The sequence below is a fragment of the Ambystoma mexicanum genome, chromosome 13 (assembly GCF_040938575.1).
Source record: "Ambystoma mexicanum isolate Mex_15411 chromosome 13, UKY_AmexF1_1, whole genome shotgun sequence".
NCBI classification, from domain to species: domain Eukaryota; kingdom Metazoa; phylum Chordata; class Amphibia; order Caudata; family Ambystomatidae; genus Ambystoma; species Ambystoma mexicanum.
In genome coordinates, this window is record NC_090938.1 from 191,510,454 (window position 1) to 191,524,242 (window position 13,789).

General features: G+C 41.2%; 1 protein-coding gene across 4 annotated transcripts in view; it reads left to right on the plus strand.

Annotated features, from left to right (window-relative positions):
- The window catches only part of LOC138521067 (receptor-type tyrosine-protein phosphatase V-like), a 641,711-nt gene extending 634,780 nt beyond the window's left edge, over positions 1–6,931 (plus strand). For all 4 annotated transcript variants that reach the window (XM_069633594.1, XM_069633592.1, XM_069633595.1 and 1 more), the window contains one exon: positions 4,504–6,931. In XM_069633594.1, the coding sequence (XP_069489695.1) occupies positions 4,504–4,563 (60 nt within the window). In that variant the 3' untranslated portion in view covers positions 4,564–6,931. The remainder of the gene's footprint in view (positions 1–4,503) is intronic.
- The last annotated feature ends 6,858 nt before the right edge of the window (positions 6,932–13,789 follow it).

The following is a 13,789-nucleotide window of genomic DNA, read 5'->3' on the forward strand; positions in this document are numbered from 1 at the left end:
ATGTGCCAATGTTTAGGTGCTAGGCTTTCATAACCAGTTTGGACTTGATAGATCTAAATAATTCCGTTTGGCCTTTCTTGTGTTGTGAATTCCTGAACTGAGGTTAGGTGTTAGAAAGGGTAATTCGAGGGCAGTTTCAAACATATAGCAATATGTCCGGGCATGGTCATTTTGAGTTTTACCTACATTACAGCATTATTCGAAGGGCAGTACATGCAAAGCAGAACAAAAATTGAATTTTAAATGTTGCTTTTTCTATAGCACTTTTTACATCATTTTGGATAAACAAAATAGATGGCTTGTACAGTCATTTAAATTGAATAGCTTTTTCTAGAAAAGACAAGTGTATCCTGACAAGTTATTTGGTGGCAAAACATTCCAATAGTCTAAGCCTTGCCTTCGAAATGGGGCACAGGTCTTGTTTGGTTCTTCGGTTTTTCTTCAGCACAGATAAGCCAGTCTCTGAATTCAATTATTTTTAAAAAAAGCTTTAAGAATGGTCGCAGTCTGCAATGTATTTTTACAGTGCTGAAAACAGTCCTTAAGTGCATGAAGTGCTTACATTCCAGGTTTTACACATGCATACTACATGTGTGATTTGGGTCTATCTCTTGCTCTATCAGACAGGCTTTTCTCAGGTTCCTTATTATTAGGCCATTATGTTAGCTGCCTTTCCTCTGGCAATCCCAAATTCTTCTCAATTGTTTCTCCTTACTTGAACCTCCTAAATGTATTGCCACGGTTCCTAGCATGAACGGCCCTTAAACCCATTTTAACATAAACCCCTGACAATGGATAGGGGAATATTTCTCAAGATGGGGGTTTGGAAGACTTATTCGCTACATTCCATTCCCTAACTTGCTCCCTTCCTCCTCTTCCTCCCACTGCTTCTCATCTTCCTCACCTACACTCTCTCACCCTCTGTCTTTTGAGGTTCTCTCTGTGTTTTCTGTTTTCTCTCTCTCTTTTCCCCAATCCCTCTTTCTTCCTTTACCTACTCTCACTCTCTTGTTCTCTCGTTCATTCTCTCTCTCCTTCACCTCCTTTCTTCTACTCTCTTCCTCCTCTTTGCCTCCTAAGCACTCCTTTCTGTATGCTTTCCTCGTCCTCTGCCCTTGGCTGACCTCTTCTACTCAGCTCCTTTTTCTCTTGTCTCCACTTCTCTCTTTCTTCTTTCCCTCCTCCACTCCTCGTTTTTCAACTGCTCTGCTCCTTCTCTCTCTCTTCCACATCCTTTACTTCTCTCTCTCTTTCTCTGTCTTAGACTACCCAATGACCCCCGCGCTCTACCTCTGATTGGGTATGACTTCAACAAGTTACTGGGCCTCATTACGAGTCCGGGGGTAGTCGTGCCGGTAAAACCGGCAGGCTACCGCTGGACCCATGCATTTTTCGGGTGCCGTGCTCCACAGAAACACTGGGGTATTACCTGGGTGTTCCTGGAAGTCAGGTGCCAGAAAAATGTAAATCCCCATTCCCATAGGACTCAATGGGGATGAGGGAAGCACCGTTATCAACGGTGCCGGTGCTTCCCGTGAAGTCTACGGGCAGCTGCTGTCCTGCCCGCCAGGTCAGGCCTGGTGGTCGGGACGGCCACCGCCCACAGACTTGGATTTTGCCGGTCCGGTAACAATGGTGCCAGTAGGCTTACCGGCACCGTTGTTAGCGGACAGGCACATTAGTAGGCCCACTGATTCCTAGCTGACATGTATTGACTAGCAATCCGATCCGCAGCTCAGCTAGCCAAAATTACAAAACATGTGTGCAGCGACTTGGAATTTCAGTGGAGGGCACTGCCTCTTCTACCCCGTATCTCTTTAAGACATCATTCCCAACATCCTTCTCACAGTCTCGTGGCCCCACAACTGGCAACCTGAGTTCTTCTTTTGAACGTCTTTCTATCTGATGACCAGGACTCTTCTAGTACAAAATGAAGAAGCGGATACCAAGCGGGGTATGCCAGCGAGAGGCTCACTTCTGCAAGCTTGCAACATTTTTACTACTTCTACTTTGCTTTAGTAGGGTCAGAGATCTAACGTTAGTAGGATTGGTCCTACACACAAGATAAGGCTCTGGGAGGGATCCTGGGGAGTCTGTCATACACCTTCCGTAGGTCGGGCATCCCGGAGTTGGTGGCAGCCCCAGACACAAGCGTCACCCCAAACCTATTGTCTAGCCTTGGAATGTGACTTTGTCAGAACATAAATTGCAGTCATCAATGTATTATAAAATAATAAACATGTACGGTTGAAAAAATGTATGTATGCACTGTACCGGTTATCATTGCATGGAACCACCAAAAGCAACCAAGAGCAGCTGATATGTAAGAGAAAATGTTTGCACTCTGACGTTACACGCAATGAACACGTACATGTCTGCCTCCGAACATGGGGATTAACACTATTGGAACTGCTCGAAAACATAAGACTGCTAATGGCATTTTTCTTAGAGGATTTATTGTTTTTAGTACGACTTTCATGTGCCGATTGCACAGCTAAATAACTAAAACCAAGATGGCTGCTGCCGGCAATAGAAATGGCATTAAGTCCCTTTATTACTTTCATGACCTTGACGAGATCAAACGGAAGTGTGAGGGGAGATCTTAATGGTTTGGGCTGACAGCTAAGTGGGTGTCTGGGCAGGGCAGCGTGGGGCAAGGATGGGGAGAGAGTATGGCTTGTATTATAAATAGTACGGTATCCCTTCCTGATTCTAAAATGGCTATTGCAAGTCGCTTCGGAGTTCCGTGACTTCCAAAAGGAACGTTCCTTTATTTGGTCGCGGAACTATTCTGCAAATACTTATAACATGCAGTCTGGAATGTTTTCATCTTTATAAACAATGCCCATACACTGTCACCCCCTTTAATGCCTGGCCTCCTGATTACTGTATGTTTACCCGCGTAAATGTAATCAATGTAGAATCGGTTTAACTAATGCGTTGCTCCTAATGCGTTGCAGGGCAGTGGTTTAAGCTGTTCTCCAAAAAGCATCCCAAAAATGTTTTCGTTTTTTTTTTTTAATAAGCAATGGCATGCAGGTGTTAATGGTTGGTTGTAGAGTGTCACATAAAACGATTTTACAAACTAGAAATGTGAAACAGCTTGTCCCTGCTTTGATTAAGTGCTGTGGTCGCAGCTGCAATTCTGCTGGCACAAGCCGCAGGCATTGTGACATCACAACTGAAGTGTTACAGTTGATCACAGAGCAGAAGTGATGTCATTGTCTAATTACACGTCAGTAACAATGTCGGAAGTACCCCAGAAGAACATTATTTGCAGGTTGTGCACTATTATTGCTGGCTGCCATGTGCTCTAAGGACTAAGGACATTATACATGCTACCTCAGAGTTTGTGACCTAATAAAATAACTCTTCTTTCAGTCTCATTCTTCTGTTTGGTCAGGGAATGTCTTGGTGACCTGCAATACGATGTATCCTATACAAATATATAACACCAAGTGTGACATAATTAATTATTTAACTTTACAGCGTAATGTTATAATTGGCTGGCTATGACATAACTGGCCAATTACAATACAATCGGCTATTTCTTATGGTAGCATCATATTGTGCAGTACAGCATGTTCTCTTGTCCGGAGAGAGTTAGGTTTGGTGCCTGCAGTGCAAGGCCAAACGCACACGTGTGCCTCTCAGTTTCCCTTCTTCCGTACAGTGTACCAAATATTGCAGTGGTCTCGTATTTCGACAACTTGGCAAAATGTGTTGCTTGTAACTGAACAACTCACTAAACCATCGAAAATGCCTGTCCTTGTATGGTGACTGGTTGAGGCTTCTAATTTTTAACTGCCCTTATACTCTTACCAGAAAGGGCTCTAACTTATGGTAGATGACCACCCTCCAGATTAGAGGCACTAAACTTTTGCTCACATCCACTGACTTGGGTAACGGTCACCTAGGGGCACGCTCGAGCCCTCTAGGGCACGTCCAATGCTTTCAGGCACATTGTTCCTTTGCTCTCCTCAGCCACATTTAACCTAATAAAACATTATTCTTAATGATGACTGCATACCTTATCCAATTGAAATCCAAGCGTGTGCGTTTTGGGGGGACATCATTTGACGTCCAGGCTCCTCTTCATTGGAACTCACTCCCCGGGCTTATACGCCTGACTGGGAATATGGCAATATTTAAGAAACGGATTAAAACTTATCTGTTCAACCTCAACCAAGGTTAAATCCCATACTCCCAGTCTTCCTGCCTGATTCCCGATGCCTAGCAAATGACTTTTGTTGTCTCGTTTCTGTTTGTTCTTCATGTGCGCGGTGAGGTCTATGAGCATGTGGCGCGTAATATATATTAAAATAAATAAATAAATGAAAGGAACTCAATTCATCAACTTTCCACCCTACAGACGCAGACTCATCAACATTCAAGCTCCGATCCACAGTGACAAAGGAGACAGTTGTGACATGATAATGGATGAAATTATCTAAAAATACTGTATACTAATATAACTGTTAATTTCTTGCCTTCATTCCTTAGGACCAGTACGTCTTCCTTCATGCGTTCCTTAAGAATCAGTTGTCGGAAAAGCAGTCTTGATGAGTGCGTGAACATTGCGAAAGATGCTGCAGTTGGTTGTCTGTCTTCGCTGTGGCTGCGCCTTATAGATCCAATAATGGACAACTGGATCCATCCTGGTCATTGCAGCCAAGCTAAATAAAGAGCCAAGCAGACTGAAGACCACCTTAAAGGTGGTCGGCTGGGGGTTGGGAGCAGCGAGGAGAACGTCGCCTAACTTCCATATTTTATCTTCAGTGCCTTAATGCTGGACTCCTCTCCCTGAACAATGATTTTATATTCACACTGAGCAGTACTGCTTTGGTGCTTTGGTGAAAGGTGATCCTTGCTTGCAACAGATGGCCAATGTATGGGAGGTTGTGTGTTCTGAGATAAGAGGGTTACTGTCTACTAACCACCAGGTCTTCGTGACGTCCTTGAGCATGTGTATGCATCTGTTGCGTTAAGGGGGACTTTCACTGTGTCTTTCCTGTAGAAATTCCTGGTAGTATACTGGACAAGAATGTATTGGAACCAATCAACTTTCATTCACAATAAAATAACTTCCGCATTCATGGTTGACGATGGAGGACAGAGCTGCTTCTTGGTGTATGGAGCTTGTTTTCTTTCTCCAAAGACATGTTTTCACTGCCCCTTCTTTGATTTGTATTTCTATTTTTTTTAGTGACTTGCAGTCACCTTTAAAGCTTTCTGAACTGGATTGAGAAGCATCTCCCTGATGCATTCTCCAGGGACCATTAAAAATGCCTGCTCTCAATTCCAAGTTGAGCACTACATTATTTTACAACTAGTTGTGAATTGTGCTTCCCTGGATGGCCAGTGATCCATCTGGTCTTCTTCCATTCAGGACCAGATTCCTTCATTCTGAAGAAGTTTTGTTAACTGTGAACAAGTTCTCCACTTCTGCCTTTTATATGCTCCTTTCTGAGACACATGTGTGCCTTCGGGTGAAGGGTTATGGTGGCCATCTTGGCTCATCACCCCGTGATCCCGTCGTTTTTGCAAGTCTGAACGGGCAAAGCATTTGTAGATGAAGAGGGAACAGCTAGAGAAGATAACACCTGGACATTTCCCACTGTAAGATTGGAGGATGGGCGAATGGGAAGAGGTGTGAATGGGTTCATATATATCGTAATACCTTCATTGTTGTCTCATTTGTCCATCAAATCTCAAAATAGTGTGATGGACCCATTACAGGTGCCTGCAGAAACAAAACAAGCGGGGACAGAGGGCATAAAAAACATACTGTATCCCATTACAACCCGGGACCGGTCTCCCTCAACAGATATCCCTATGGATTCCTTGGCTATTTAGATGAGAATTGTAGTTTATTGCAGTATATGTCAGGATTCTTCTCCCTTCAGTTCTGTCAGTTTGAACATTTTGTCAAAATTGTTCCCGCGTATAGAGGAGCACAAATCCTCATGGTCTCTAGTTGCTCCATCATATTACACCCCAAACTAGAGCTGTCTCCACCTGTTCAACTACAGAGCAAAGCAATGTCTTATGTTTTAGACAAAAAAAAGGAAACTAGGGCTGTCCATCTGTGGTTCAACAAAAGTAGAACCTGCCCACTGTGGTCATAATCCCTGATGTTTGTGCGCATGACCCATACTGTGCACGTGATATGCAGTGCACATTCTTTTCTAAGTATTGCTTTATTTCAGTTTTTGTTTTATAAAACTGGAGGGCACCCCCGTGTGACTCCCCACTGTTTAAATGTTGTAGTCCTCTTTCTTTTAATTCTTTCAATGCATTTGATTGATGATTTTTTTAAGTTTACAAAGCAATGCAGTCATATGAGAATGCCTTCACGCCAATGCAAAGACCTACTGATGCAGCAGCACCAAAAGACATGTCCCGCATGCGACTATTGCAGATATTCTGCAGGCCTCATTGGAATTGTTAATCAACGCTGGGATCCATTGGGCATCAATTCTCTTGACACGGCTATGGCTGTTGTGGCGTGTAGAATTGTGCAGTTTGCTTGAACTAGACTTTTGGTGCTGTAATGTTCTCCTGGAATATTGAAGACAAGGTTTAAGATTAACCCTGAACTGCTACCAGATGTGCAGAAAATTCCTGCGGCAACTGCGGTCATGCGGGATTCGGGATCAGGAACCTGCCTTATTTTGAAGCCAATTACCTGGAACCCTATTACAAAGGACATCTCTTTCACAAGTGATGATATTTCTTCATGTGACCGGGCCGGGGGCCGGGGGCCGGGGGCGGGGAGTGGGGAGTGGATCGATTCTCTCGAAAGCGAGTTGGTGCTGTATTTCATTTTTAGAAAATGTGTTTTATTTTTGTTTCCAATGAAGCCTGATGAGAAAAATGCTACATTCCATTTGTGCGCATACAGAAATATTAAAATGATGTTTTTATAATATTCTGTGTCCCTGTTGTGTCTAATTTAAGTGGGCTATACCACCATGGCAACCTGACCGTTTTGATTAGATGTGTACCACTTGAATTCAAAATTAAATGTAATCCCATGAGTGAGCACTGCATAGAAAAACAAGTATGTTTTTAAATTCACAAATATATATATATATATATATATATATATATATATTTATTTAAAGTAAAAGTAATGGTCCGGGTATTAGTCATGTGCCAGGAACCATTTGCTCTTGATAAAGGAGGGCAAACCTAGCCTCTACATCTTCTCCTGTGTGTTTGGCCTGGCCCTCATGTTTGCAGGATGCTATATAATGAAAAAAAGAAAATAAATAGAAGAAAGCCCCCGGAATAAGCTTATTCGGACGGTATCCAGTTGAATTTTCCAAAACACATTTTCGACATGCCATAATCTTGAAACAAAAATGCAGAAAAAAAAAAAATCGAATGTATTTTTTGTTTTGTTTTGTTTTTCGTTAGTAAAAAAAAGTGTCAATAAAAAATAACAGGGGTTTGCCTAAAAAGTGGGATTGGGCAATTTTGAAAATTCACATTAAAAGCTGAGTTATGAAAGACACCATTGAGTGCCTGTAAAACTCTATACAATGACATTTACATATAATCCCTTGCTACCAATAAAGTGTGCCAATGACAAAGAACATCTTAAAGGTGGGATTCAGTGAAGTTCAAAATGCACAGGATTCTGCCCAGTGTGAAATTTGCATAATTAACAAGGGGGCAGCATTATTAAAAAACGATCTTTGCCAAAAGGGTCAGAAAACGATATTCTTATAGGGAATTTGAAAATGATATGGTCTCACATGTCCGGGCAGAGGTATATTGCACATATGTCTTTTGCGTAAATTTACTTATCACTTACAATGTTTTTCAATGTACCCTCTGGTCTTTTTTAAGTTAAATACGTTTTTATTAAATATTTAATAATAACAGGATAAATTATTAGAACACTGCATGATTAGAACACAATATTCAAGGATATATAATAGTACGAAAGTGATAAAGAGAAAAAAAATATTTAAAGATGACAATAAGCGTAGACCATCTGGAATGAGAGAGTAATAACAATATGGTATATATACAATAGTCAATAGGATAAATGAACTAATCAACCTATGAAGGATATATTGGGACAAACAGGGGGCGGACAAACTAAAGACGAACAGAGGGTGGAGGGAAGAAAGGGGAAGGGGAGAGGGAGTTATTAAAAACAGTAAGAGTTGGATAAAGTATATGATTGTACATATGTAATCAGTAGTTTGAAGAAACAAAAGCATGTGATATTCATGAACCATGGGTGGACATATTGTGATAAAACAGATACTCAGTAAAAAGGGACCATTTAACATCATGTTTGGATTTAGGATTGAGACGAACCCCCATACAGTGTTCCAGTATGTGAATATGGCAAATATTGTTCCACCAGCCATTAACAGATGGCATTTTTTAAGTCCTTCTATTTAGCTGTAAATGGCTTGATAGTAATTGCAATAGACAAATCAAATAAAGCGTAGGCAAATGGTCTTTCCCTACTTTCCACGGCTAAGCTCCCCAGGAATATGTTCAAGAGTGTTAGGGGAGGGATAACCTTAAAAATTACATTTAAGAGACCACACTTCTCGCCAGAATGATTGAACAAAGGAACATTGAAAGAACATATGACTGTAGGATCCGCAAATGTTGCCACAAGTCCAGCAGTTTCCACTTGTTACAAATTTGGTTTTCAACAGATGCATTGGGGTAATCAAGGCTCTATGAAGAAAGAAGAATACATTTTGTAAGGTGTTGGCAGCAGTGGAGACAGTCTTGACCTTGGACCAGAGCAATTCCCATTTTTTGTCATCATACCTTTTCTCACAGTCAGTTTCCCATTGGATTTGAAAAGACTATCTATCAGCAGGAAGGTCATTGTTGCCTAATAGCTTGCAGAATTGAGCCGCTTTGATATTGGGGGTATAGGTCATGAGCAGGATTCTTGTGGGGATGGGGGGTAAGCTTGTTCTGAGTGAAGTGAGGGAAACTGTTGAGGCAAGCGTTAACTAGTTTGTTTGTAAAAGCTGAAATCCGATGAGGGTAATGAGAATCTTGTTTTAAGATTGTGAAAGGATACCCAACCTGCAGTGTGATAAATCTGTTAAATGAATCTAATACCTTTACTGATCCAGGACTTCCTGTCGAGTGTTTTGTTATTGAATATAATATGTTTATTATGCCATAAGAAGGGTGAGAATGTAAGGAACAGTGAGCAATTGGATTGAAAGAGAAAGCATCTAAGGGCAGAGACGGATACCTTAATCGGATGAGTAAGCTTAGAAGATAGCAACCCAAGTATGTAGATTAGATCTGGGACTTTCATGGGGGATGCTAACTCTTTCTCAAGAATCGACCAATTAGGGAGTTCCACAGATGCAGATACAGAGGCATTAAACCAGATGCATGATCGTTTAATCAGGAAAGCCTTGTGGTATCGCTTTAAGTCTGGAAATTTGACACCACCATGTTCATGGGGGGCTCTGAGTTTGCTTACCGAGATTCCTTTACTTTTACCAGTGCCCAATAAAAAATTTAGTAGAATAGAGTGAATGGTAGAGAAGAAGGAAGAGGGATAGGGAGCATTTGCAGATTGTAGAGAATAAAGGGCAAAAGCATCATCTTAATAGTTTTGAGACGCCCCCACCAGGAGAAATATAGAGGTGACCAGAGAGAGGTAAGTTCTTTAAGTTTAGGAAGAAGAGATGAATATAGTTGTATGGCATTTTTAGTAGAAGAGGTATAGCGTAATCCCAAATATTTTAATGAACTATTGCACCATTTAACACCAAACATGTCAATCTCGTGCTTGAGACAAAATGAGTTAAGAGGTAGGATTTCTGACTTATCCTTGTTTCATTTATACCCAGAGGCTGAAGAGAAATCATTGAGGACTGACAAAAGATGAGGAATATGATCTTTTGGATCTTTTAGGAGAATCAGAATGTGATCAGCATATGCTGCTAATTTAAATTCATGTTTGCCACACATTCTAATACGTTGTAACAGGGACTCGAGAGACAAAACATATAAAATAGGAGAGAAAGGACAGCCCTGGCGGGTGCCCCTGAGAAGGGGAATGAAAGATGATGATTGGACGTTAATGAAAATAGAGGACTTGGGGTTGGAGTACAGAAGTTTGACCAATGATATAAAGCCTTCTCTGCAGCCATGCCAGCGTAAAGATTGGAACAGGAAGTCCCAGTGCACTCTATCGAAAGCTTTTTCTGCATTCAGTGCTATGGCGGCATAACAGTGAATATCTTTTTTGTCTTTTGCTAGGTGGTGCATGTCATCTAGTAAACGTCTAGCATTTGAAGAGATATTCCTCCCTTTTACATACCCAACTTAATCTGATTTAATTAGTTTGTGAAAGAAGGATTTGATTCTGGCAAATATCTTGCATTCAGCATTGATGAGGGAAACAGGCCTATCATTTTTGGGAAGGTCAGAATCTTTTTGAGCTTTAGGGAAGAGAATCAGGGTGGCTTTGGCAAATGACCCAGAGGAGGAATTTTTGTTAGCAAAGTAAGAGTGCATTAAGGGGATAGGATGTTGGAAAAGTGATGGAAGTATTCAGGAGAGAGGCCACCAGGGCCCAGTGCCTTGCCCGTTTTAAGGTCCTTAGTTGCTTGAATAATTTCTTGAATGGATATTTCGGAGTGGAGGCAGCTGAGATCAACCTGGGGCTATGAATCTCTCTTAATGTTCTGAAAGAAGGAGAGCAGATTTTCTGGGGCAATAGTGTTATCTGGGGAATAAAGTTGAAAATAAAAGCATTTAGACACATCAAGAATCTCGCTATAGTAAGCGACAGTGGTGCCCATGCCGTTTTTGATGTGTGAAATGAAGATTTTCTCCCTATGAGATTTCAGATGGGAAGCAAGTGCTTTCCCTGCTTTATTTAAAGTTTGGTATATTTTTGGTTCTAACTTAAGGATGGAATTACAAGCAAATTCTGGAAGCTTCTTGTTAATTTCTGTACGCAATAATAGAACTTGCTGAACTTTAGTTTGAGAGAGGGTTTGATAGTATGTCTTCTCAGTGTTAGAGAGTTCCAGAAACAGTTCATCCAATATATTTTTGTATTCTTTTTTTCTTTCTGCTAACATTGAATAATATGTCCTCTCAATGCCGCATTAAATGCATCCCAGTTATTACCCGTAGAGGTGTCCTCATCATTATTATCATGGAAGAACTGTTTCTAGAAACTAGTGAATGATTTAATAAACTGATCATCCTGTAAGAGTAAATTATTGAAGCACCATCTGCCAGAGTGTTCGCAAATGTTTAGAAAGTCAAAGGTTGTAACGACAGGGGCATGGTCAGAAATTACGATGTTGGCAATACGAGAGTCAGGACAGTGTGTGCTAGTGACTTTCTAACAAAAATGTAATCTAAGAGTGAGAGGGAGTCATGGGGCAGTGATTGAAATGTGAATTCAATGTCTGTGGGGTGCAAGAGTCTCCAGGTATCATCAAACCAGTCTCTGGGATACAGCAGGTAAATGCATCATGGGATTTGAAGCTTCGGAAAACACGTTTGGATCTCCTATCCATAAAAGGCTTGAGGACATTGTTAAAGTCTCCAGATACCACAATGTTAGTAAGGTCTGATTTCAAAATGTTCTGTTTCACAGAGTCCCAGAAACTGGGGTCAGGGACAGTGGGACCATAAATATTCATAATAGATATAACATTAGCACCAATCTGTAACTTAGCCCACACCCACAGATCATTATTTTCAGAGGTTTGGTTAATAATCATGTAGGGTAGGCTTTTACTGAGAAGAATGGCAACACAATTTTTTTTAGCGGGGGATGGGCTGGCAATAACATCCTGGACCCAGAAAGATTTGAGGTTCATAGATTCGACCATGGACAGATGAGTTTCTTGTATGCAGGCAACTGAAGGGCAGAATCTTTTAAGGTGAGAGAGAACCTTACACCGCGTAATAGGATTGTTAATCCCTTTTACATTCCAGGTTATGCATTTCAATGAACTCATTATTGATTATTGATACTTGTAAATATGTGCAGTACATTTTAAACATAGCAATAGAAAATTGGAAATACCCACCATAGAATAATAATGAAGAGAGCAAACATAAAGATACCATGCGGAGCGTAATATACCAATTGAACTGGACACGTGAGGATAAAACATAAGGAAGGTAGGCAGACAAACCGTCCTGACATTTATATGACATGCCAGAGAATATTTTTTTTTTCAAAAAGGAGATGTAGCGGGGAATGAGTTGATAGATAGGAGAAGAATAATAAGTGTCAGGAACGGAACGGAAAATGAACCAAGCGAAGTTGAGGGCTAGGTGACCCCTGGCTGGACTGTAAAAAAGAAGTCCAGCAGGTTGGAGGGTGTCCGAACCACAACAACATCATCAAGTGGTTAAGCATAAAGTCATAAATTCTATGCACACGGCAAAGAATGTGAACAATATCATAATGAGAAGGTAGAGAGTCAGGTGTCAGAAGAAGAGGGCATGGGTGGAGTAAAAGTGTCCAGGCTGTCGGGCTTGAGGGCCATTATGAAGGATTTGAGGTCCGCCGGATCTTTGAAGACCGATGTTCTACCATTGTGTGTGACTTTGAAGGAGCAAGGATAGAAAAGGCCATATCTGATGTTGAGTTGCTTGTGGGCTGGATGGTGAGTGAGAAATTACTTTCGCCGCTGAGCCGTATTTCGAGTGACGTCCTGTGAAATCTAAATCCTGCTGCTTTGCCAGATGAGATTGCGTTCTTCTTTAGCTTTAGAAATAATAAGCTGCAGCTGTGTATATTCCAATAATAAGAATATAAGGGTGCACGGAGTAGGATGTTGAGTATGAGCAGGTTTTGGAGGTCCAATTCTGTGCGCTCATTGTATAGTGGGGACAATGTCTGATGGCATGTGGAGGAGGGATGAGAGCATTTTCTGAAGGTATAAGATGGCGTCTTTCCATTCGCAACCTTCAGGAAGGCCAGAAATACAGAGGTTATTACTTCTAACACGATTTTCCATTTCCTCATTGTGTTTACGGAGCTCCTTAATGGCAGTTTCCAGAGCGGAAAGAGTTTTTCCAACTCTTCCATTCAGTTTTCAAATGCGCACCATCTGTCATTGAGTTGTTGTAACTTTAAATTGGTAGTTTCAATAAGGGCTTCAAATACCTAATTTCTTGTAATAATAATTCCATATTGGGGTCCACAGAGTTAAGGGGAGGTGGAGACTCACTTTTAAGCCATTTAAGTGTGGCAGAGGCGGAGGCTGAGGCTGACTGGGCGTCTTTGTGAGCTTGTGCTAGCTTTTGCCCTCCTTTTCCTGAAGCCATGATGCTTAACTGTATTTTTATTCCCCCTTGTTAATTTTCCTGGACTAGTATAGCAGTTGAATTGACTGGAGAATGTGGAGAATTGTCCAGGAATATAGCAGAAGTAATATTATAAGTAGGCTTTCCTGTTTTCAGTGAAATCCGATAAACACTGGAAAAACACCCCCGGAAGAAAAAGTGCCTCCTAGGTTTAAACTGAAAAACACTCTTTCCCCTTTCCCAGTGGTACCTTAGTAGTAGCAGGGATGGGATGAAGTTTGGAGTTGAAGGGGGGACTGGAGAGGGGGCTTAGCAGACAATAGGTAAAGGACCCTACTCCACCATGTATGCTTGTTTGCTTTCTCCCATTGCTTCCCTTCTTGTTCCCTGATCTTATTCAATAACACTGTACATTCAATGTTATATCGTTTTCTTTGTAAAAAAAAAAAAGAAATGTATTCATATGTGCTCAAAGCTATTTTGAGGAATTGTA